The 23,858-nt window shown below is 46.6% G+C and overlaps 1 protein-coding gene and 1 long non-coding RNA gene across 5 annotated transcripts; one reads left to right on the forward strand and one right to left on the reverse strand.

Annotated features, from left to right (window-relative positions):
- Positions 1–431: 431 nt before the first annotated feature.
- On the reverse strand, positions 432–19,479 carry GJA5 (gap junction protein alpha 5). Of its 4 annotated transcripts, XM_019285908.3 has the most exons (3): positions 18,907–19,479; positions 13,643–15,212; positions 432–3,277 (listed from the first exon to the last, which is right to left on the reverse strand). In XM_019285908.3, exon 3 carries the CDS (start codon positions 3,226–3,228, stop codon positions 2,116–2,118), a length of 1,113 nt encoding a protein of 370 aa, XP_019141453.1. In that variant the 5' UTR covers positions 3,229–3,277; positions 13,643–15,212; positions 18,907–19,479; the 3' UTR covers positions 432–2,115. The 4 variants fall into 4 exon arrangements, with proteins under 4 accessions (XP_019141453.1, XP_010397794.1, XP_010397795.1 ...); XM_010399492.4 differs by lacking the exon at positions 13,643–15,212; XM_010399493.4 differs by lacking the exon at positions 13,643–15,212 and having other exon boundaries at positions 18,901–19,479.
- Positions 19,479–22,943, forward strand: LOC120410714. Its single transcript, XR_005603035.1, has 3 exons — positions 19,479–20,117; positions 21,261–21,702; positions 22,865–22,943. It is a non-coding gene; the product is annotated as an uncharacterized LOC120410714 (long non-coding RNA).
- Positions 22,944–23,858: the final 915 nt, after the last annotated feature.

Consider the following 23,858-nt stretch of genomic DNA (forward strand, 5'->3'; position numbering starts at 1 on the left):
AGGCCTTGTCTCTTAAAAAGACTTCAGGGCCCCGTTACTGCATGGACAAGCAATCAGATGCTTGAGGGACAGGTTTTGCTTCCCTCTTCCTGCTGAGTTGTCCTCACATCCCAGGTGGCCTCTTTGGGTACAGAGGTGTGCTGGGATATGCAAGGGGATGGAAGCTCTGCTCTCTGACCAGCTCCTCCTTCCTTGGTAATGCAGAGGCAGGCAGGAGAGCTGGGGGGGGGGGGGTGGTTCTGTCAGCCAGTCAGTCAATCATTTCCCTATGTTTGTTATTTATCCCCTTGGCCGAACCCTCCCCTCATTCCTGCCACTCTGGGCAATGGGAATTTTTGTGATCTCTGAGCAGCAGAGGCTGGTGGGCAGCGTGATCCCTGCTAGCAGCTCGTTCTCAGCCATGTGAGAGGAGAAACATCCACAAGGAGAGATGGAGTTAGAACTTTATTAGGAGAAACCTAGACACAACTGACTAAAATCTCACGTTAAAGAAAACACACAGGTCTTTTCGGGATTAAAAAATACAAATATATAAAAACTTGCAAACAAAAACATGGTTTCTCCCGTTGAGTGTGAATGTGTATTTATATGCACAGGGAGCTGTACCAAAGCTGTGTATCAGGAGCAGGGATTCACTTTCAGTGGCCCTAAGAGAGGGAATGGCTCAGTCCCCTCATCAGCTGGTCCCAGGCCATTCACTTGTGCAGTCCAGTGTTGGGAAGCTGTGGCCTGTGTCTGAAGGGGCAGTGCAGGGTAAACAACAGGGAGCAGCTTGGCTCTGTTTAGCAGATCTTTACCAGAGGGATGTCAGCTCTGCACTGAGGAAATGTGTCTTGAAGGGAAGCTGCCTGCACACCTCGCCCACCAGACTCACAGTGCACCCTTGGGCCCCTGTGGTTGCTCTGAGAGGCTACAGCAGTGGAAAGACCCAGTCCATGGGTTGCTTCTAATGCCATGTGTGCTAGGGATGGAGTGGAGAGGATGGCCTCGTGGCAGAGCAGAGACAAATAACTTGACCTGTGCTGGCTGGCAAGCTTGAGAGAGCAGGCAGGAGCTGAATGATGTGCAGGACCTGAGGAGGACTCTTTCTGCTTGCAAAAGATGCTGAAGTGTTTTGGTAGGTTGGTGTGAAGACACAGGCTGTACCTCTTCTGCAGATAAACAGAGGATGCTTTTCTCTCAAGTGGGCAGCTGGCAGCACCCTTTCAGCAGCATTCAGGTTTCTTGAAAGATGAGTCTCAAAAAGGGGAAAACCACTTTGTTTCCACATGATACTCATAAGATATCTTTTCTCACAGGAGAGTCTCTATTTCTGTTAATGGATGCCTTGCTTAGGATTGATGACATGAGTATCTTGGGAAAATTCCCCAGTCTTCATCAACTGGTCATCTAAGTGATTTCCCTGGGGCCAGTCTGCTGCGCTGACTTAGGAATGAGGAAGGGATTCCAATGTTAGACATGAGGCAGCCGTGTGCTGGGGACCACGGGTGTCCTTATTTACGGGGAAGAGTTGTTATATACACAGTGTCAAAAAATTCAAGTAGGATTTATTGTGTAGGTAAACTGGTATAAAATATCTGGGCTCAGGTAGAGAAAGGGAGGGTTAGAGAGAGCCAAAATGAAGCAGATGAGAAAATCTTTCTTTCAGAAAGCCTACTGGTGTGTTTCTGCTCCAGGCAGGTGAGAAAAGCTTCAGCTCAGTATAATTGCCAAGCTGATGTTGCAAATGTTGAATAGAGACCAGAGAAGTAGAGGTCCAGTTGGTCTGTTGAATACAGTGGCGCAGTTGGATACCCACCAGGCAGCCTCAGGAGTCTGCTGGCCTGTGCTCTACCTGGCTAAGGGTGGGGAGTCTCTGATCCCTGTGGGTCCCATGATGAAAATACGGCTGAGGGCTTCATATCCTGAGATTGGTGTCTCTCTTCAGTGCCTGTGGCTGCCCCTGCCTTGAGCTGTGAGAGGTGCTGTCTGCAGTATTAACGATGAAGTTCGCTGGAAAGGATAGAGAGAGGATATTAAAACAGAGAGGTTAGGGGCAAGAGTTTGGAGTCCACTTTGCAGAAGTTTTACTGAGTGCTGGGACAGCTCCTTCTCCTCATCCGTGCTGGAGACAGGTCACACAGACAAATCATCCGACCTTGCCTTGCTGCTGGCACGGCTGGCCTTGCTGAACCGGCGTTTCTCGTTGAAGTAGTTCTCGGGGAAGGCAGGTGCCGCACATTCGCTGGCCACCTCTGGACTCTCCACGTAGCTGGACTTAATGAAGGGCCCTTCCCCAGCAGCATCCTCCTGGCCGTGGACCCTCTCGGTGGCGAAGTTGGCGGTGTTCTGCTGGGAGGCCATCTTGTTGCTGAAGGGGCTGATGAACTTCCCGTTGGGACTTGACAAGCACTGGTTAAAATCTGGCGGCGGGGTGTACATCTGTGCCCTCTCTGCCTGTGGGGCAGACTCCAGCCTGCCGGGGGCTGTGCTGGGACTGGCTTTGTAGGACCGAGAGCACCTCTCTTTGGCTTTCTTCCAGCCCAAGTGGTACAGCTCGGCCAGGCTGAGGAAGAGGGAGAGCACTGCCACAGCCAGCATGAAGACGATGAACACGTTCTTCTCCGTGGGGCGGGACACATAGCAGTTGACGGGGTGGGGGCACGGTGCCCGCTGGCAGATGTACAGGGTCTCCAGGAAGATCCCGTACAGGATGTACTGCCCCACAATGAAGGCCACTTCCATGGCAGTTCGAATCAAAATGCTGTAGACATAGGTGTTCAGCAGGCTGCCCCTCAGTATGATTTGGCCTCCTGATTCATCCCAGCCAACCAGCTTAGCCTCCTTCTCTGCCATGGAGCACTTCTGCTGGTAGTATGTGTCACCACCGTTTTTCTTCTCCTGGGCCTCTAATTCTGCCTCCTTCATCTTCCTCTTCTCCTCCATGCGCACCGTGTGCATCGCATGGCCCATGTACACCAGGGAGGGGGTGGAGACAAAGATGATCTGGAGGACCCAGAAGCGGACGTGGGAGATGGGGAAGGCCTTGTCGTAGCAGACGTTCTCGCAGCCGGGCTGCTGGGTGTCGCACATGAAGTCAGACTGCTCATCCCCCCAGGAGGACTCTGCCGCTGTTCCCAGCACCAGCATCCGGAAGATGAAGAGCACGGTCAGCCAGACTTTCCCCACCACTGTGGAGTGTTTGTGGACCTTCTCGAGGAAGTCTCCCAGGAAAGTCCACTCCCCCATTTCTGCTCACCAGGAGGGGTGAGAAGTCTTGAGAACTGGCTGCAAGCCCCTGTTGGGAGAAAACAGAGAGTGGTTCTGAGGAGGGTTAGGAAACGCCCAGTTGCTAATGGATGGAGTGAAATGGTTTTTTTTGTTTTGTGTCAGAGGAAATGTTTTCATTTGACCTGAAATGAATGAGGTCTGGTTTGCTGAAAACTTTGTTTCACATCCACTGGAAACCTTGTGTTGTGTTTGGGACTTTTTTTTTCCTTTTTAAATTCAGCTACTGAAACAAAATGTGATCTTTTTTTACATAACACATCTACAGCCTGCTAAATGAGTTCCCAAAACCTTGAGGGTGAGCCAGATTTATTTGTGATTCAGAAAGTCCTTTCACTGTGATCTGCATATTGCATCCTCTGTGGACTTGGTAGTTAAAGCAGCATTCATCTGTCTGTAGGCTGCACTCTGGGAAATCCTTAGTGGGCTGATCCCCTGGGAGGTCAGACTGGAATCTACAGCCTGACTTGAGCAGTGGCACTGTCATATGTTGCCTTTGTGTAATACCTGCACCAACACCTGGAATGTGAAGTGCTCACAGCTCTGGGCTTCCTTTATGAGCTCAGTGCCACCGCTCAAGTGCAGAGAAAACCTTTCTGTTGCCCACCTGCTCCCTGTCTGTAGGTTTTGCTTTGATTTTGCAGCGTTGCCAGCTTCATTTACAAGCTGCAAATGTTTAGGGGAGTGTAAAGACTTTGGTGGGCTGTGCCAGTCCTGGAAACCTAATCCACTGCTACCCTGTCGTGCCTCTCTGAGAGGGAACTCTGCAAAATCTAAATGCTGGGTCATGCTCCTCCCTCTTTTCTTAAATTCTGAGGAAAAATTCACAGTTCCGATGAAACAGACAGAGAAAAAAGCCTCCTTTGAAGTGCCTCCCAAGGACCAGTGACTCCTGGGAAGTGCTGTTGGTAGGTGGCCTGATGACAGGAAAGGTTTGCTGGACTGGGAGTAAGGTTGCAAAGCGGAGATGCAGGAGAACCTGCTTCAGTTTTGTTTCTGGCCCTGACTGACTGTTTCTGGTCAAGTCACTTAACCTGATGGATAAAAAGAGAGCAGTGGGTTTAATCCATCTTTTGTAGGGCTCTGTGGGAGTGCTTGAGCAATCATTTGATCCAGTTATGCTCACCATACTTACCTTCCCAGGGCACTGCAAAGCTCTCCCTAGTGCATGAGTTAAGAGCTGGGTGCTATAAAGTGTGCACTATTACCTTGGAGCTAATGTCGTCCCACAGTAATTCTTTTGGAAAATAGCATTTTAATAAGTAAATGTAAAAATAATCATCATAATGAAATATTAAAAGCACTAGTCAAGGTAAAACCCAAAGCCACAGGGACCAAATTGTTAACTCTCCTTTATTGTTCCTTGTCCTGTCTTTAGGAGCCAATTATTTTTATAGTGCAAAGAACATTTGTGGAGAGTAGACACTGTTAAAAGCTGAAAATTTACTGCAGCAATATTGTGTAGATTTCCTGTGAGCAAAAGCTGGAGAACAGATACACTTGTTGAGGGAACAATATCCCCTCCTCTAGTTACGTGAGTGATATAATTTAATGTAGCAGCACACACAATAATTTATCCCATCGTTCGTTCCTGTGCTGTGTCCAGCTGCAAGGGTGGATGGGACAAAGATCAAAAGTTGAATCTTTAAATTCCTGGTGCTGCTGAGGGCTGCCCTGGGAAAGGTGAGGATTGCCCAGGTATGGAGACAGGGCAGTGGCCACTTGCTACCCCACCACCTGTCAGGAACCACGTGAGCAGGGAGAAGGGACATACAGGAAGCAAAAGATGGGCTCTGGCTCTTTCCTGCCCTGGCAGGCATGCTGCAATCATGCTGATGGAGATCCTGGTGGCTGCTTGGCATATGCAGAAGCTTTGATCTGCTGCCAGCCCAGAGCTGGAGGAGCAGTAACACAGAAACTCAGCTGGTCTTTCTGACTGCTCTCGTCTGCACTGGTGAAAACTGGTGAATGTGTGGGTCTGTCTTACCCTCCAAAATGGCTTTGGTGCAGTTACTGCATTCTGGAGAAACTAGCATATGGCTTCATTCCAGGAGCGCCAGGGGATTAAACACAGGCAGATAAATCAGTGATGGGAAATATTTACAGACTGTGGCACTGAAATCAGTGTGTTTGCTTTTTTCCCCCCAGAGTACAGAGAAGGCAACCAGCTACCTACAGCTCAGCGTTATGTGTGTCCAACATCAATATTCTCTAGCACAGCTGAATGCGTGGAATATTCCTTACAAGGCAGCATGAACAAGGGTGGGTGTCCTCACTTTTCCAGGTGGGTTTATATTGTTTACACATGCCTTTTCTTGTTTCACCTTGCTTGGTAAATATGAACACAGTTCTCCCTGGCTCTGCCAAGGCTGAGTTTTTTCTTACTGCCATGGGGAAGTACAACCACAACCTGAGCCCCTCTTCCCATCCATTCTACTGTGTGCAGGTTGTTTGGGGATTTACAATGGCTTGTTTTCCCCAGGGAAGGCTACTAAGCCTAGACACTTGCAAATTGTAAAAATTAGTATGTGCAGGACACAAAGTAAAGCAAACATAAGCGCAAGAGGAATCCAGAAATAAAAAATATGAACGGATGTGAGAAGAGCAGCGATTTACCTGTCTCACACATGCACAGAATATTTTAAGAGGCTGTAAATCAGGACGATCCAAGGCTGGCAGTCGTGAGGCTTAGGCTAGAAAATAGGGACATTTCCTCTGCCCTGCCTTGCACAGACTGTCTAAAGAAGGGACTGCCCTGAGGTGCCTCCTGACCGTCCTGCTACAGCCTTGTAGAGAGCTGAGGTGGCTGCTGCAAGGGTGCTGGTGGCCACGGGGGAGCAGATTTTGGAAACCAAGAGGAGTTTCCCTCCTAGAGCAACATTTTTGGCTTAGACATTTGATACTTATTAGCAAGCTATTTTTGCAGAGCCAGACCAAGGGTCTTCTAGAGCATCTAATTCTCTGCTGCCAGCAAGAAAAGAAGGATTGTCACCTCCTGACAGCTTTTCCTGGCTATGCAGAGCTGCCCCTGACCAAGCCTTTCTCCTCATAGCTTTACTATTCTTGGGAATTTTCCATATAGTTCCTTTTCCTCATTCCCAGACTACTGTTGCCCTCACATGCTTTGACCTCTCAGCGTCTGAGCATCTGCAGCCTTTTATATTCCTAGTTTGGGCTCAGTTGGACAAATCTTGTCTCACGCTGGTGTGACTGGGTAAAAACCACCTCTGGATATTTTTGTGGGGTCTCAGCACCTGATAGAAGACAGTCTTGGCAGCAGGGTCACGCATATTCGTGAGCAGACGTGGGCTGTGCCGCCGCCCTTGCATGCTTTTGGTTGGGAGTTTTCTGCTGGATCCACACGGGAACTGGGCGCCGTCAGGAGATCCTGGCACCGGGAGACGCGCGTGTGACACAGACCAGTGCAGCTTGGCACAAGCCCAGCGGCGTGCCCAGCCCGGCCTAATCATCACCTGGAACGCCACTAAAGCTGAGGAAAGCTGAGCATCGCCCCACAGGCCAAGCATGGAGTCTGCTCAGCTCCGGGCTGCCTTGTGACTGCCAAATTCCACGATAAAAATACCCCAGCGGGGACGGCACCTGCTAGTACGCCAGGCTGGCTCGCCAGCCACGGGCTGCTCTCTGCCATTCCTTTTTTGCACTACCTTTATCTGCGGGAGGGGGAGTGTCTGTTGCCCTCTGAGCAGTTTTGCCCATCCTCTTGGTGATGCCATGTGCTCTGAAGGGCAGGCGAGCATTTCGCATCACTGCTGCTTGCTCCAGCCAGCACGCTCGTTCTGGTTGGAACTAGCCAGGGCTCTGATGAACGGCTAGGAGATCCACACCAGAGAGCCAGGAGGGCTGTTCCTGTGCAATCATCTTTATATGAGTTTATTTCCCTGGGGGTGGTTAGGAAGAAAGTTTTCCCCTCTTTAGAAGACAGGCGAGACTATCAGCAGTGGTATAAATAGCTGAGCTCAACACTTCAAGCTAGCTTTTCCCACAAGGAAGGTGACAGGAGGTCGCCATCTCTGCAGGATGTTTCTAAAATAAAGTGGAGAGTCTGATTATAACACTGTTTCTGCTCTCCCTTGCTGGGCTCACCTCTTCCCCTTGGCAGGTCCCAGGGGCTCGTGGAGAGGCTCTCTGAGGAAGGCTCCTTTGTGTGAGGCAAGCACGGTTCCTAGGGAGGGGGAAAGTACTGGATTCAAAGCCGTTGTATTTTTGCCCAATCTCTGTGCGTGATTTGCTTAATCAGGTGCAAACGTGTGTCTCTGGGAATTAATGAGATTTCACAGCAAAGCAGAGGGCCCAGGATGTTTTAAGAAGCTCACAAGCCAGACACATGGCTGTGTGGGGAGGCCATGCAAGAAGTGCATCCCCTCCAGGCTACTGAAAGGGGAGGCAGCTGTCCCCTCTGGGTACTGGGCATGTGAGCAGTGACATTGCAGTGGGGCATCCAGGCCAGCTGGGCCACGCTCAGTGCCTAGGAATTGCTCATGGCTTTCCTCCCTCCAGCCGTGTTATCTCATACCAGGTCCAGGCCAGCCCGTGGCACAGCAGATAGAGATCATGGTGGGTGTGTGGGCAGAGATCTTTGCCCTGTGCTGACACTTGTTAGCCTGAAGCCAGACAGGAGCGGAGCCCACACTGCCAAACTCCCCCTCACACCTGTAGGCACTTGGGAAGGACACTTCCAGCTCTGCCCTGGAGGTTGGTTGATGCTACTTTACTGAAGGATCTCTAGCCCCTTGTTGGTAGCCTCACAGCATCTCATGCAGTGTCGATGCTGTCACCTCTGTCTTGCAAATAGTGATCACTGGGGTACAGAAGGGGCAAACTGCTTGTTTGAGGTCACTGTGTTAGAGACAGTCTGGGGACAGAGCTCAGGGGTTGTAACTTGCAAGACTGTGTCCTTTTTTCTACGCAACACTGCCTCTAAAACTTCATGACTGCAATACAACACTGTTTCTACAGCACATCCGCTTCTACAGACCACAGCCCTACTCTCCTCTGCCCTGGGACAACACCGTCTTGGTTACCTGAGAGAAAACCCTCTCCTGCTGCCCTTCTATAGCAGGTACGCCTGACAGAACCAGAAGCTTTTTGTTTTGCGTTGTTTTGTTTTGCCTTGTGGGGACATGTGGCTTACAACATTAAATGATGAATAGAGTTAGAAATGCACTGTGCAGAGTGGGTGCAGTGCTTTGGATTACAGAGGATTTGTGATGCTAAAGCCCACCTCAGCAGGTATTTTTTGTTCAGAGTTTACTGGCATTGGCTCCTTCCTATGGATATACAATAGGGAAGCAACAACCTATGAGGCATTTTTGTCCAAACACCATCTCTCTGGCTTCATATATGCATGTATATGCTTATGATAAGTTTTTGCCTGAAACAGGCCATTTCTTTAGCCAAATTTGTAACTCTGATCTGCACATGAGCCTGGAATAAATAGTTTTGTACTTATGCTTATAAAGAAAAAGAATTGACATGTTTGGAATAGGTTCCATTCTAGTTCCTTGGGTTGAAAGCCCTGTGCTGAGCCAATATCAGAGTGACTTGGACTCTAGGACTGAAATCTCATGTGAGAAGAACAGCTCTGTGTTAACAGCTCCTGTCCTAGAAGACAGACATCCAATGTTTCTTATCTTTCTGCTCCTCCCAAGTTCACTGCAATTTCTGGAAGGGTCATACTGGTATCCAGACCACTGCCCCTACTTGTAGTTGCAGACAGCTTGTTATTCCTTGACGAGATGTGCATTCCCCCTCCTCTCCAAATGTGGAAAATCTCAGAGTTCACGAAAAAGAGAGTGGGTGAGAAGATAAGGGAGTTGAATGACCCGTCACCTCCTACGCACACAGGCACACAACCCTGACGCACACAGAGACACAGACGGAGGGGAATCACTCAGCACCTTCAAGTGTGTACATCAGGGATGTGTTACACACACGGATGATAATAATATGTAGAATATTTTCATCTGAAGTGATGGTAGAAGCTGAAGACTCCCAGTCAGTTGAATTTTTATTAGTCGTCTGTCTAGAACATCTAATGTTATTCCTCCCTCTGTGCTTTCATATATCCAAATATTAGGGCCAAGCTCTGCCTGATGTAGTCTCAGGAGACCAAGAACAGAAGAGACCTTGAACTCAGATGAGTCAAGCTGAGGGATGAATTTATCCCACTATCTTTGAAAAGCTGGCATCAAATAGTTACATGATAGTGGCATCCAGGCTCGCACTTAAAAAGCAGGGAGCACCTTCTAGTTCTCTTGGGATCCTCTCTCTTTGCCTTTGAAAAATGTGGGTCCCTAGAGACCCCAACAGATGTGACAAAACTGGACTTGGGATAAACTAAATGAAGGATCGCTGTGCTCTTTTTCTAGGAAAAACCCCATAAATTCTCTCTCTAATGTAAATGCTGGAAACTTGATGCTGTTTCCAGTATCTTTATCTTTGCAGAGAGAAGCTGTATGAATTTGCAGATGATGGTAAGTTGGGCAGCCTAAAGTGGGTGAAATACAGGTGAGGAGATAGCCAAAGAGGGCATAGGGAGCTCTGGAAAACAAAAACAAGCGGAGAAAGTTGGAGGCTGCTGTAGTAAAAGCTATTCCTGAGCTCTGCTGAGAGAAGCTGATCTCAAGCACTGCTCAGTCAGTGGAGAAGGCTGGTGTAAGATGTGCAGTGATGTCAGGCCTCACATTGGGCACAGTATAGCAGCAACAAAACCTGCCCATGTGATTTTAGGCTGGTTCGTAGCCTGCATGAGATGCAACTTGTTATAGTGTTGAAATGAAACAGACTGGAGAGGTAATGGGAGAAGGACAGAGCTCTCATTCAGACTTTTCCCATCCTTTCTTCCTTCCTCTCACTGCAGCATCTCCCTGCCTATCGGTTCCCCATGGTTTCCCTCCAGTCAAGCTCCCCCAGAGAGCCCTGCCTCAGTTTTTTGGCAGTTTTGACCAGCTAACTCTTGACAGCACCCAAATTGCTAATGCTTTCAGCCTTAGAAAGGGGAAATTTTCAGCAACTATCTATTTCCCACTTATTTCTACCTTGTCAAATCTCATTTCTTCTTTCTTTCAAAAAATCTGTAGGATTCTTTTCACACTCCAGCCTCATTGCCTCAGTCTGGCTATGTGAGTGGATTATTTTTTGTACTCAGTGTATGTACCATATACATATATGCACAACCCCCTCCCCCTTTTGAAATCAACTAATACTAAACCGGCAAAGCCCAGTGGTAGGGAGTTAGGAAACGCTGGGGTGACTGTTCCCAGTAATCTTATTTCAATCTCTTTGTGCCTGTGCCTCTTAGAGTCCTTAACCACATCCTCACATTGTCACCTCATTCTTTGCACAGGATGCCTGCCTTGTTCTGTGCCAGCCTGGCGGGGGCTTTCTTTAACAGCAGCTATTCAGTGTTTTGTTTTCTCCTCATTGTTCAGTGGGTGGCCTATGCCTCATTTACTGTACATTATTCAAGTCCAGCTCTAAAGACAGAATTATTAGTTTCCTCATGGGTTTTCCTATGGCTTTCATCACAACAGTATCTGATCGCTTCACAATTATAAATCTACTTACTTTCATTACCACCCAGAGGTGAGGAGATGGTAGTAGATCAACTGTGCAGCCAAGGAACTAAGGCAGTGAGAGATTAAGATAAAAACTGTTCATTAATTTTGGAAGCTCTTTGGTGATGTTGCTAATCTGTTGGTGCTTTTTTTCCAGTGTACTTAGCACTGTGTAATGGGTATTCAAAGCAGAGCTCTGTCTGCTTTGTGCTGGAGTGGGAGAGTTTATCACTTCCACCGGTTGCACTATGTGTAGAAATCAGATATCCTAAAGACAAGAAAGGGGCATTTGTGGGGGAATGTGGCTTAAGTGATTTGCCCCATGATGACAGAGGAAATTGGAGTAAGAAGCAAAAATTAACCCCAGTCCTCTTGGATAGCTTTATCTGATTACAAACTGGAGACAGCTTTTTTCCCATCCCACTATTCCCTCCTTTCTTCACCAGACATCTGAGTGCAGCAGAAGACCCTGGAGCTTTGCAGGGGTCACCCTTGCCAGAGTGCTTCACTTTCTGAGCAACCCTGTGCCCTGACCAAGGCATCTGTCACCTTTTCTGCTTCTAAGGGAGAGCAGCTTCATATGGAAATTCTCAGCCATTCTCAAGGCATATCCGTAATGACATAAAAAATGGAGAAAAGCAGAAATGTAAGAGTAAATCCCGTAGTTCTTACATTAAATCCCCCTGACCTCTCTTCAAAGAACACTAGAGAGACTTAAAAGTGTGCATCTCTCTGCTCATTGCATGCTGGGTGGCAGGAATATTTCTTTGTTTCAGGGAAGAGCTGGCATGCCAAGTGTGGTTCACAGAGATCTCTCTGTTGCTTATCAATAGCAATAAAATTGATTCATCTCCCCACCCCCCACCCCCCCCTTTAATGAATTCTTAGCCCAAAGATTGAAGTCTCTCTGTTGTCTCCTGGGAATTATTTCTAATTTTAAGCCTCTGTCCTCGTGCCTCATACAACAGCACCCAAAGTGTGGAGCAGTCTCCGAAATGTGCTCCCTAATGACATAATGTAGTGCTGAATTACTCATTCCTCCTTGCCTATTTTCAATGCTGCAAGATAAGTCAGAAGATGTGCAAATGTGTGCAGAATGTGTGAAATCTGTCTGAAGGTCAAAAAGAGAAGAGAGGCTAAGGTACGAAGTTCTGTATTTTCTGTCAGAGTTTAAATTTTTTAATGCCCATAATACTAAAAATATGGTGGTATTATATACTGTTGAGTGGAAAAAAAACAACCCCAAATACTTATAGTAACAGGAATACTTAACATAGTTCCCAAGCGACCAGAGCCTGATGAGTATTTTAAACCCTGAAGCCTCAGGAATTCTCCTAAAGTACTGCTCTGCTCCCAAGGAAAAGGGGAGCAAAGTTGGAAATGTGCTCTTTTCTCAGAATAGATTTTGAAAACAGCAGCAAATGCAGAATTTCTTGTCTCCTGGTACAAATCCTGAATACTGTGAGGCTTCTGAATAACTGTTTAAGCTGCTCCTAGCTGCACACACATACGCACACATATGTTACATGCATGAAGTTCTTTAGTTTTAAAGAGAGGAACACATAGCAGCAGTAGGGGAAAACTCTCATAGACACTGCTTCACCAAGGAATTTCGATGGGTTTATCATCACAGAGGAAGAGTTCAATGCTTAAGCCTCATTCAGCACAAGACTTTTTTAGTTGAGGTTTATCCAGAAAAGCCACTTATAGGATCCTCTAAAAGTTTTTATGGTACTTCAAGGACAGAGGCACTGCCTCAGTTTACCTGAGTTGTTAAAACCAGAATGCCACAAAGCTCCTTAGACATGACAAATGAGCAGCCAAACAATCCTTTAGGAAATCAAAGGAGCCACCACAGATCTGAGGTGGCAATTAGACAGCAACTTTTACACTCAGTGAGATTGCTTCTTTCCAGCTGGGTGTATAGGGGTACTGTAGTCTTAAGGTGGGCTATTCTTTGAAAAAGCAGTGTTAAATTATGGAAATGTCATTGCATAATTATTCCAAGTACAAAGAGGGGGGGAAGTTAGGAAGGCAAATAAAAAGAAGCAGCAGCTGCTGGTGTGGGAGAGGACATTTGTCCCTTCAGGTCTGCGTGCCTCCTTGCTGAGGCTGCCATGGGCAGTGTCAGGATGGAGGAGAAAGGCATTCCCTGGCGGCGCGCACAGAACGTGTGACTGCGAGATACCAGCGAGGCACTTCTCTACACTGGAGTTACATTCCCAGGCTCCATGTCACAGACCAGCCAGGACACCATACTCTCAAGGAGAAGAAACTGCAATATTTTGGAAGCATCCTGCACACTGCAGAATATAGGTGGTTAATGCAGGCACTTGATAAAGTGTTTGTACCCCGAGAGCCTCTCCTAGGTAAGAGTTCCCTTCACCACCGTCCCCCGAGCAGCTTGACAGCATGCTGAAATGGGATCTGACAGAAATGGCAATTTGCACTTCATACTGTCTGAGGGAGGATGTTTGGGGCTCTTATCCTGCTTTCCTATACATTGGAATCTATTGGTATCTATGCTCATCGCAGGGAAGTTACTTGTTATTTCTGTAACTGCCTGTGGCAAAACAGTTTAATTTTTAAAATGTCCCAAGCCCACCATGTTACTAGTGGGAATGTTTTGAAGAGAAAATGAAAGAAAAAGTAAAATTTAAAGTTATTTTTGGCCATCCTTCTTTTCCTGCCTCTCCAAATCCTTTTTCTCCCTCATGCTGTTTTCCCCTTGAGTGTAATAATTTGATCTACCATCAGCACTTCTGCAGTTCAATTATTTCCCCCTCATGGTTGCTTACCTGATTTCCAGTATCTTGTCTTCAGTCTCCTTTCCTTGCTTTAGCACTTTTCCGTTTTGTAGTTAAGTTGAACTCCTTGTCCTCCTCAGTCGCTTCGTTTCATTCCTTTAATATGGTTCTCTCTCTCTCTTCCTCTCTTTTTCTCCACCCCTTTTCTGTGTCACTTTCTGTCTTCCCCACTGCCTCTCTGCCTTTCCCCCTCTTCTTTCTTCACCTACTTTTCTTGTCTCTCCCACCCCCTCCAGCCTAATCTTTCTATTTTCTAACCTGGTTTCCCGTTGTTTTTCCTTTAAAGACCATGGATCTCATTCCTCCCTCTCCATTCTCAGCCTCTCCCTGTGCCACCCTCCCCATGCCGACAGGATGCATTCGCTGCTGGCTTCGCGCAGTCCCTTCCAGTCACTGCTGCCACTGTTCCTTTGCACATCTTCCCACAGAGATCATTCTACGGTCTAAGCCTTCCCCAAACCAAAAGAGACAGGCTTGCCCCACAGTTACTCCAGCCTGGCCCTGGAAAGCTTTTTCTGTGCAAGAAGAAGGACAATTCAACCAACAAAGGGCATATTTCTGACTCCTTCAAGCTTAATCTGGCAAAGCAGAGTTCATGTGGAGAAGGGTCTTCCACCTCTTCAAATCACACAGAGCTTGCTCTGCTGGCTTCGACGGGGGGCCCAGCACAGCTGCAGCCTTGTCCTAAAGGGCACCAAATGCTTCCCAGGGACTTTTTACATGCCCCTTACTGATAAATAGAGAATAATCTGCCTGTCAAGAGAGGTGCTTTTTGTCACACCACCCTACCACCACCTCCCCACACACACAGTCAGATGCTTGAGCATTTGGGGCTCTCTTAAAAATATTTGTGACATATCAAGTGTCTGAAGGTCTTGTATTTCATGTATGTGTCAAGCTGAGCCTCTGATTCCACATCAGGAATGGCCCAGGGAGGAGGCAGAATCAGAGATGCCTTCTGGCTTTGGTGAAGGTCTCAAAGAACCGGCGGCAGGAGAGCGAGATTTGCGCGGAAGACTCTGCTGACCTGAGAACTGACTTGCTGCACACAAGCTTTGGTGGTTATCCCTCTAGCAATCCTTCCCAGGCTAGATATCTCCCATCCAGAACAGTGCCTGGTGGTCTCTATGCATCAGCAAATGCACATCAGGAAACAAAAGCAGTCCAGGGACTAAAACACAGTGCTGGCAACTCTTCCAATAACTTTTCTCTCACTAATTTAATACCCCCTTTAGTCACGAGATTGAAAGCCAGTCTACAAAGCAACAGTTCTGTGCAGAGGCAACCTCTGGAAGCATGTCCTATGTGGACACTCTCACTCTGAAGTTAGGAGTACAACTCTTTTCCAGGAGGGCTGTATCCTCACTGATGGTTAGTGCAGGATGCAGGGCATAGAGTGCACAGTAAATTCCCACAGCAGCTCAGTAACCTCCTGGCATGGAGAAACCTATAGGCATTTGCTGCTTCATTTCTAACTTTATTGAAAGCCCTTCTGTGGGTTTAAGGAAAATACAAATGTTTCTGGGGTTGTTTCTCTCTCTCCTGTGTGGCAGTTGTGTATCTGCAATGGAAATTCATGGGAAGGAGAATATTATTCCATTTTTTTTTGGTCTTTCTGGAGTAATTTCCATGAAGCATTATTATGTAAAGTCATGTTGATTTTATGCCAGTGAGATTGTCAAGGAATTCATCATAGAAGTGTCCAAAAAAAAGGTGTTAATAATACAGGTCTAGCTCACAGATGGCTTTGGGATAGGCTAGGGATAAGGCTTGTCAAGTGTTTTTCACATGCTGTAGAGAGACAGGTCCTGTGAGAGAGCTGTTGGAAATGCCCTCACCTCCCTGCGTGGCTGACACTTTGCTGTACACTGAGGGTGATCAGGTCTGATTCTCCCTCCTCATTCCTTTGTGTTTCCTGTCCAAGTGTTGCTCCTGAGTGGCATGCAGAGGTAATCCTGAATCCAGCAGATACAGTCTGGTTCTGCTGAATGTACGAGGGAGGAGAGAAGGTTTCTGTCCAACACGTGCATGGGGCACAAGACGTACCTGCTATGAGCTCTTTTTGTTTTGGTGCTGGTGGTAACTGTCTGGATTTTGTTGCACAGAAGGGAAATGGTAGAAGGCAGACAGGGAGGCAAAAGACAGAAGGGTGTGTAGAGATGTTGTATGGACACTTCAGCCAGCCCCTCAATGTGTCATTCCTTCTCTACTGCACCCTCTTCAAGGGAAAACAGAGGTGTCCTGGCAGCTTCTCCAACCCCTCAGCTAGAAAAATAGCTGGTTTGACCACTCCTAAGCATGGAAAAAGAATTTTGGCTCCCCTTCCCAAGAGCCTCTTATGCAAAACTTGTCTGATTTGAGTGAGGAGAGCAAGTGGAAGAGAATGCTCCCCCAGACAGAGGGAATGAGGAGAACAGCTGACAGCTTGCCATGTGCAGCTCGCAGATCACAGCAGTTTGTGATGCTGTGCAATGGATTTTGAAGGAAAGCAGAAACAAAGCCAGGAGGAAAAGGGAAAATAAGACAACATTTACTATCTTTTGATCAAAAGTTAAGAGCTTTCTTGGATTATGATTCCTGACCCCCTAGATAAAAGAAATATAGCAGACCTTATCTACCTGGAGTTCAGTAAACCATATGATATGGTGTCCCAGAAGAAACAAATTAGTGTAGAAGATTCAGTTGAGGAAGACAGGGATTATTAAATAAATCCTCAAGTGAGTAAGAGACTGACAGAACTGATACACTGGTTCCTTAATAGGCTGAAGGGAAATTATCTGTGAGGCTGCTTAAAGATTGCTCTTAGGACTGATCTTTTTTTATAGTTCTGTTAATTACCTTGGCACGGAAAGTAGAAATACTAATGAAATCTGCTGATGAAACAAAGCTGGGAGGTATCATGAGGGCAGAGGTGGATTCCAGCACTACAAGAGCTGAAGGCTCTTTCTGACTGGAGTGATCAAGGTGAGATTAAGTGGGAGAGTGCAAAGTTGCACACTAGGAACTTGTTGCTTGAAGAGTAACAGGAATCTCCATCTCCCAGGAGAGACAGATGGAGAAAGATGGGGAAAGTTCATGGTTCAAAGGAGGGGGAACCAGCGATGCTATGTGGGGGTGAAAAAGGCAAGCAAACTTTGAGGATGTAGCAGCATTTCCAGTTGCAGTGAGTGGAAGTAATGTCATCTAAGAGGATGAGACTTCTCCAAAATAGTGTGTGCAGTGCTGCCTCCCCACATTCAAGGAGGATATTCAGCCTGGAGCAGGTGCAGAGGAAGGCAGTGGGGTGGTCAGAGAGACGGAGGGTGTCTCAGCCAACTGTGTGTTTACTTATCAGTCACAGCAGTGACTGCACAGAGATATTTGAGCAGATTTGAAAATAGATGTGGTACCAGTTTGAGCTTTTCAGCATTAATTATTTCGCACTGAACTTCATGCTAGTGCAGCAACATGAAGTAATTAAACCACGGTGTGATGTGCCTGCAGGGTGAATACTATAAGGGAGCTTAGTTACTTAGTCTGGCAGAACAAAGGTTAAGAGAGGAGAGATTTGCTGCCTATAAATACTTTTAGGAATTGGGGGCTGGGAAAGTAAGTGCTCAGGAGAGAGCAGAGCTACATAAGCTAAAGGACAATGTGGCACAAGAATAAATAGATATAAATTGGCCATGAATGAATTTAGGTTGGAAATTAGAAGGTTTCTAAGCAACAGGGCAGGGAAGGAGGTGCTGGAACAGCATTTTAGCAGCACAAGTTAGGGTGGAAACCTAATGAGATTTAGGACAGAGTTTAGTAAGTTTAGAAAAGGCCATTTGTTTTGTACTTGCCTATTATTCAAAGGGATTGAATCTGATAAGCCAAGAGGTCCCTTTTTCATTCTATTTCCTGTACTTGCCTTATTGCCTTATCACATCTGCACCCTTGCACACAAAAGCCAGGTAAATCTGGAGCAGAGTTTGTGTGATGAGTTTTTCAGCATTGATCCCATGGATATTTAATGGAGGGATTCATTCTGTGCCTGGGATTTAAACAAGCAAAAAGAGCAAGCCAAGACAATGCATCGAGAAGTCTGCAAATATGCAGTAGTGTAGATGAGAGCTCACACAGGAAAGAGCTTCTTCACATAAAACAGATGTTCCCAGAGCATCTGGCTTTGCTGGAAGGCTGTTTCAAATGCAGGTAGATGCTCTCCTGAGATGTGAAAACTGAAAGAGATTGTCTGAAGGGAAAATGTCTTGTGCATTCCTGCCATTACCGAGGACTTTGTCCTTGGGGAGGATGTCAGGTTATACTGCACTGGAAAATTCTAGGAAAAAACACCACCCAACAGTATTTGATGTTTGAGTTCATGTCTGCTGCCTGGCCACAGCACTGCACTTATTCTGGTTCTTCATAATGTCCCATGCTGGACAGACACCTCTAGTACCTTCTCTAAAGCACCAAAGGATGGTGCCTTCCTGGTGAAACATTTTATCTCAAATCCCCATGCATGGATATGATTGAAAGAGAAGGCCAGAGAGGGAAGTTCTCTGTTATACATTAGACCTCTGGAGACAGTTTGAAGGCATCCTCCAGCAGGAGGCAAATTCCCAAGGACAGGCTGGGCCCAAGGGAAGAGGAGTAGCAAAGGCCCCCGAATGAGAACAGTTTTATAGTCACAGTTTCTTATTTAGTAAAAAATCCCAAATTATTCTATATGGATGGATGTTTTCCTCTTCCCAGCAGAGTACCATACCAGCACAGAGTGAGGAAAAGAGGAAACAAGAAACAGCAAGGTGTGAAATATCATTGTGTGCTAGACTCATTTGCCAGTAAAGTTTTCAGCAAGAAAAACTGGAAGAGGTTTTCATCTCACTGAGGAGAAATTGCCATCTATCCCAAAGTAAATGCTGGGTTGTCAGCTTTATGTTATTGGAAACAAAGTAGGGCCCTCTCACCCCTCCTGCTTCCACCTCTCAACTCTGCAGCATCTCTGAGTAGTTGAGAAGTGCTTTGCACATGATAATGAAATTGCAGCTCCTATAAACACCCTCCTTGCTTTACAGGTGGAGGAACCAGACCATGGAGAGCATAAAGGATTTGTCTAAAGGATCAGCAAGTCATTTTAAAGCAAGGAGTCCCCATCTATCTAGCCACCAGACATTCATCTTGTCCTGCAAACTTCCAGCTAGCTGAATTGCTGCTTGACAGAAATATGTGTGTATATGTAAATACATAGCTATGTTTCCCAAAGAAGAAAAGAAAGAACAGACCTTTACCTCTTTTTGCTGAGCCTGCACAGGTAGAGAGAGGAACAGGTAAAGTTGACTGAAGGGTGGGGTGAGCTTTAGCAGAGCCCTTTGGTCTTGCTGGAGCCCACCTCTCTGCCAGTGTTCGGCTCCCAGAAGAGATCCTGAAGTGTCTGAGGGAGGACACTCCGGGCAGGGTGAGCAAACCCCAGTCAGCTCCCAGGAGCTCAGCCTGTGGTCTGACACTGTCTCACTGGCTGGAGATCCCCTCCAGCCTGGAGGACCAGTGCTGGGGGAGACTTGCTCCTGAGCTGTTCCTGACATGCACTGGCAGCTGTCTGCCTGCTATTCTTTTAAAGGGTCTTCGTGGATCAGGATAAAATGTGATCTTACGCAGACGGCATTGTAAGCACAACTTGGCTCAGGTTCAGCTCTTCCTCTGGCTCCCAGCTACTCTATTTTTATTGAAGGAATTTGAGGCTATCAGAAAGGAAGTCAAATTGTTTTAGGAAAACAATAGAAAAGCAACTTGAAGTTTATTAGCTTCCTGCCCAGGGCCTGTGACCAACTTGTCAAACTTACTAGCATGATGGCAGAACTATTTATTTAAAAGGGCTAGCTACAGGACCCACAATTTCATTCCTGTTTGGGCCTTAGTGAAAACAAAGGAAAGCCATAAAATAATATCTGAAGGGAGCAGACGGCTAACTGGTAAATGGTGTGAGTAAGGTTGGCCTGTGAGCCATTTGTGGTGTTCACCAGAGCAATGGCTTTTGTGCGATTTGTTATCAAATGAATACCTGGGCTTGCAATCACAGGCCAGTCCCATCACCCCAAATTCCTTACTGTGGCTCAAATTTTCAAGTGGAAGCCTCACACCTAAGAAAACAAATTTGGCAGGAAAAGGTCTTCATTTAGAGCTACTGAAAGGAGCGAAACAATGCAGCAGGTCTGCAGAAGAGCCAGGAATAGAGCCCAGGTGTCCCTGACCCTGTTGACCCTGTTGCTGGAGCCCCTCGACTGCAAAAATTATTTATATCCTTCAGAAGCAGCTGCAGTCTGCTTCCCCATCCAGCTCCCCCAAAGCAGCCACACCATGAAGTCACTGAATGCATGTTGGCATGCGGCTGGTGAGAAGAATGGGCAGCCAAACCATCAGTCACGAGCACAAAGTGTCTGTGAGCCTGAGCCTTCCTGAGGAGCTGCATTGTTTGCAACGAAATGAGAAGAGAATAAAACAGGTAACTGAGAAGCATTTGCAAACTTTACCCAATGCAAAGCCATATCCCTTTTTCAGAGGGCCCTCTGCTAACTGAGTGTTTGACCAGCTTCCAGGGAGGATATAGGAAGAACTCACCTCTCCTTTCAGTGGTGCAGTCTTGAGGAACTCAGGCGCTGAGGTACTGAGATCGCAGAGCTATGCACACAGGCTTTGCACAGCTCAATAACCACTTTTCAGATAAAAGGAAGAAGAACCTACCTCAAAAATTCTCTTCCTTCTTCTCCTCATTAGCTTAAATAAAAGTGGGAATGCAAAGCTGCAGTTTTCTCTGAGGCCTGGGGCAATGATGCGTCTTGTATTCGCAAGTGATAGAAGATCTTGGTTTATAGGTTCCTTTTAATTTATCCAGGTTAGGTGTTTCTAAAAGAGTCAAATTGTGTGCATTATCTCTGGAAGGGCCTAAGAAACTGGGTCTTAAAAACTTGGTAATTTTAATGTAAATGCAACAGTCTTCCATTTATTTGAGGTATCCTTGCAGCTTTTAGAAGGTTTCTGTAATTTCTGTCCCTCTGAGATACTGCCTTGGTAAACAAATCAGCCAAAGGAGGGCACCGAGCAATGCAGCATCCTAGTTCATTACAGTTTGTAAGTGTTTACTTAAAATTAAGTACATTCTTGAGTTGCATTGATTGCAGTGTAATTTAATAGTCTGGAAGTTAGGCACCCTACCCTGCCAGCCAGGCCGGCTTTCCTGGGGGAATTCCGAGGCAGACAGCAGATAGTGGATATACTTCTCCATAGCCTCTGCAGGAAGAGATGCCACGTGCAAATCGCATGATGGTGCTCTGGCAGCAGAAAAATATTTTCCTTGCACTTATTTGTGATCTCTGTCATCTGGGCTGGCATCACTTAATCTGTGCTTTGTTCTAGTAAGTAGTGTGTCAATCCTGAATGTGAGATGTGAGAATCTTTTTGTCAGTCTCTCAGGACTGCTGGGCTCTTGGTAGCCCCTGAGGCTGAGATCCTGCAAAGACTTGGTCATGTGAGTAACTTGATATAGTTACAGCTTGGGGCCATCTGTGTGGGTAAGGCCCCTCTGTGTTCGAATGTCATGGACTGGAAAATGCTCTATTTGTTGAAACTCCTGGTTTTTTTCTTCCAGGACCCAGCATGGTTTCTCAGAAACTTCTGGAATGACAATGGTTCCTACCCTGCTGGACGCGTGGATGCTGGGGGACTTCTCGCCCCAGAAGGCTGTGACATGCAGCCATGTGGTGCCAGTGCTGGCACTGAGTTCCTGGGATGTGCTCTCCCATCCTGGAGTTAAGGAATTGTGCTGCTGCAAGATCCCAGCTCTAAATCTTGAGGCTTTAGGAAAAGTCTGGCAAGGTGGAAAGAATCACAGGCACATGTCTCTTCCTAAAGCAAGCTGGAGGGTAGAAGGACCTCAGCCTGCTCTATACATTCTCCACAGAGGGAAGAGAAATCAGGACTTGCATCTGCTCTGAAGGAAAAAAATCTCTAGAGCTTTCCCTGGAAGTCAGCTTCAGAGGAAGAAACAGTTGAAAGGATTTGAGGGAAAAGAGACACGTGCTTGGATGATGGTGAGTGAAACTGAAAAGCAAACAGCCTGAGTTATGGGAGGCTTCTCAGATGGTACTTATTGCTCCCAGCCAGCTTTTTCTCTTTTGTGATGGTCTGAAAGAATCTCAAGGCATGACGTCCTGGGTAAAATTAAGAGCTTGATTAATTGCAGAAATCCATGAGTAATGGTTCTTCCCAGCAGTTTTGTGATGTGTGTTGGCTGGATTCTGAAGCCTTCTATAGAGTAAATCACAGCAAATGGAGGGGGCAGGAGGACACTGCTTCAGGGCAGGAGGACTCAAGCAGATTAGAAGGGTGCATTTTACACTAGAAGACCAAATATCCATGCGTGTGCAAGAGCTCACAAGCCCAGCAGTGCTGTGGGGCAGGGAAAGTGCCTTTCAAAGGGCTTCCCTTTTCCAAAGTGTGCCATGAGCACTGTGAGAAAAGCAGGCAGGCCTGCTCCTTCATGCTGCACTTCTGTGTGGCTGCATGAAGGCAAATCCTCCCACAGGGATGCATCAGGCACATGGTGTCCCGAGGACTTATCAGAGGGAAGCTTGGAAAAGATTTGTACCCAGGTTTGCTTTCTGGAAGGGTGAAGGATTTGGTCAATTCAAATCTCCTTAATTGTTTTTCTGGACACCTGGGTTTCCTGGTAAAACCCTGTCTGACTTTCTACCAGCCCCCCCTGCCCAGAGAGGTGAGAGGCTACAGAGGAAACAGGTGTATGCAAGAGTCACCTGCAGCCACAAAGGCAAGGAAGTGGTGCCCTGGCTTCTCCCCACAGCCACGAAGGGAGCCCTGCTGGCTCTCCAGGTGGCCACAAGGTCATGTTTAAAGCTACAGGGAGTGGGGAGGAGGCTAGGGAGTTCTCTGAGGACTGAAGTCCTGCCAGTGGCCTAACGTAGAGGTTTCCTCACTTAGCTTCCCATTTATTTTAATTTGAATTCTCTCCTGGTGCTCATACATAGTGCAATGCCCTGCTCCACATAAATCCAGGCACTGCATTCTCACTGGGTCCTTTGCATGCTGGCGCTCCTTGTTTTTAATGCTAAGTGGAGACAAAGATGAAGTAGGACCATAGGACACCTAAGAGAAAACTCCCCAAATTGCTACCTGTACTGAAATGTTTTGTTTGTGGGTTAATGTTTTTCATCTCTCTGATTTGGTGATTGACAGGTGATGTCAATATGGGCTTGCACTGTGCAGAGACTCCTGTATGAGCTCATGCAGAAACCTGGGGATAAAATCTAACCAGTAAGTGATGTCAGACAGGACTGTGTTTGTTTGCTGATATTTGTAGTTTTCCTTGAACTGGTGAAAAAAGATATTTAAACTTGATTGAAACAGGCTGAAGTAGCTATAAAGTAATTGGTTTTGCTCTGAATCTTGCAGTTTTGTTTGGCTTCTTGTTGTGAAATGTTAAATTTATTTTCCTTAAAAACTACCCCTCAGGTTCAACTGGGATATGAAAAAATAGCTATCAAAATAATAAGCAATTTTTTTCCTGGTTGGGAGTGATCAGTTTCATCTTTCTGTGTGTGAGAAACAGAGATGCCTAAGCAGTGCACATTAGTAGAATAGATGGTTTTTGCATGTGATATCCATGTGATATGGCAAAGGGGCTTCCTATAATTATCCTATGCCTGTGGAAGGAGAGCAGTAAATTGGTTCTTTCAGCCCAAGAGGAGCCCAAGACCGATTTTTCTGACAATGCTCTCAGTATTTAGGAGTGTTGTCACCAAACCAGAGACAGCACAGGATGTGGCCACTGAAAGAGCGCTTCAGAAAACGAGTGGCAGTGGTTAAAAGCCACACAAGATTGCTCACAAGAAGCAGAGAATAGGGAAATGGGAATCCTTGGTGTTGTCTGCTATTCCCACACTCTTCCCCCACTTTCCTCTCAGGCCAGATTTTTGAAGAACCATGTTTGTCCCTCAGGGAAAGTAACAATTTAACACAGCAGGGAAGGAAGAGGTTTTGCGATGTGCTGCATGAAATGATGCAGGTATCGCTCAACCAGCATCTGGTGAAACGTTCCTAAATAGCCTCATCTTCCGGTATCAGCATTTCCAACATCAATAACTTTATTGGTAATAATCACTAAGGTCTGGGATTTCTTGGAGGAGGATGGATGGCTGCATTTGGGGAGAGAATCTAAAGGGCTTTGAAG

This window comes from Corvus cornix, chromosome 1 (assembly GCF_000738735.6).
Source record: "Corvus cornix cornix isolate S_Up_H32 chromosome 1, ASM73873v5, whole genome shotgun sequence".
Lineage (NCBI taxonomy): Eukaryota > Metazoa > Chordata > Aves > Passeriformes > Corvidae > Corvus > Corvus cornix.

Bases quoted from the DNA above. Each gene is read 5' to 3' on its own strand.
- GJA5 (XM_010399492.4), bottom strand. From the start codon at position 3,228: ATGGGGGAGTGGACTTTCCTGGGAGACTTCCTCGAGAAGGTCCACAAA.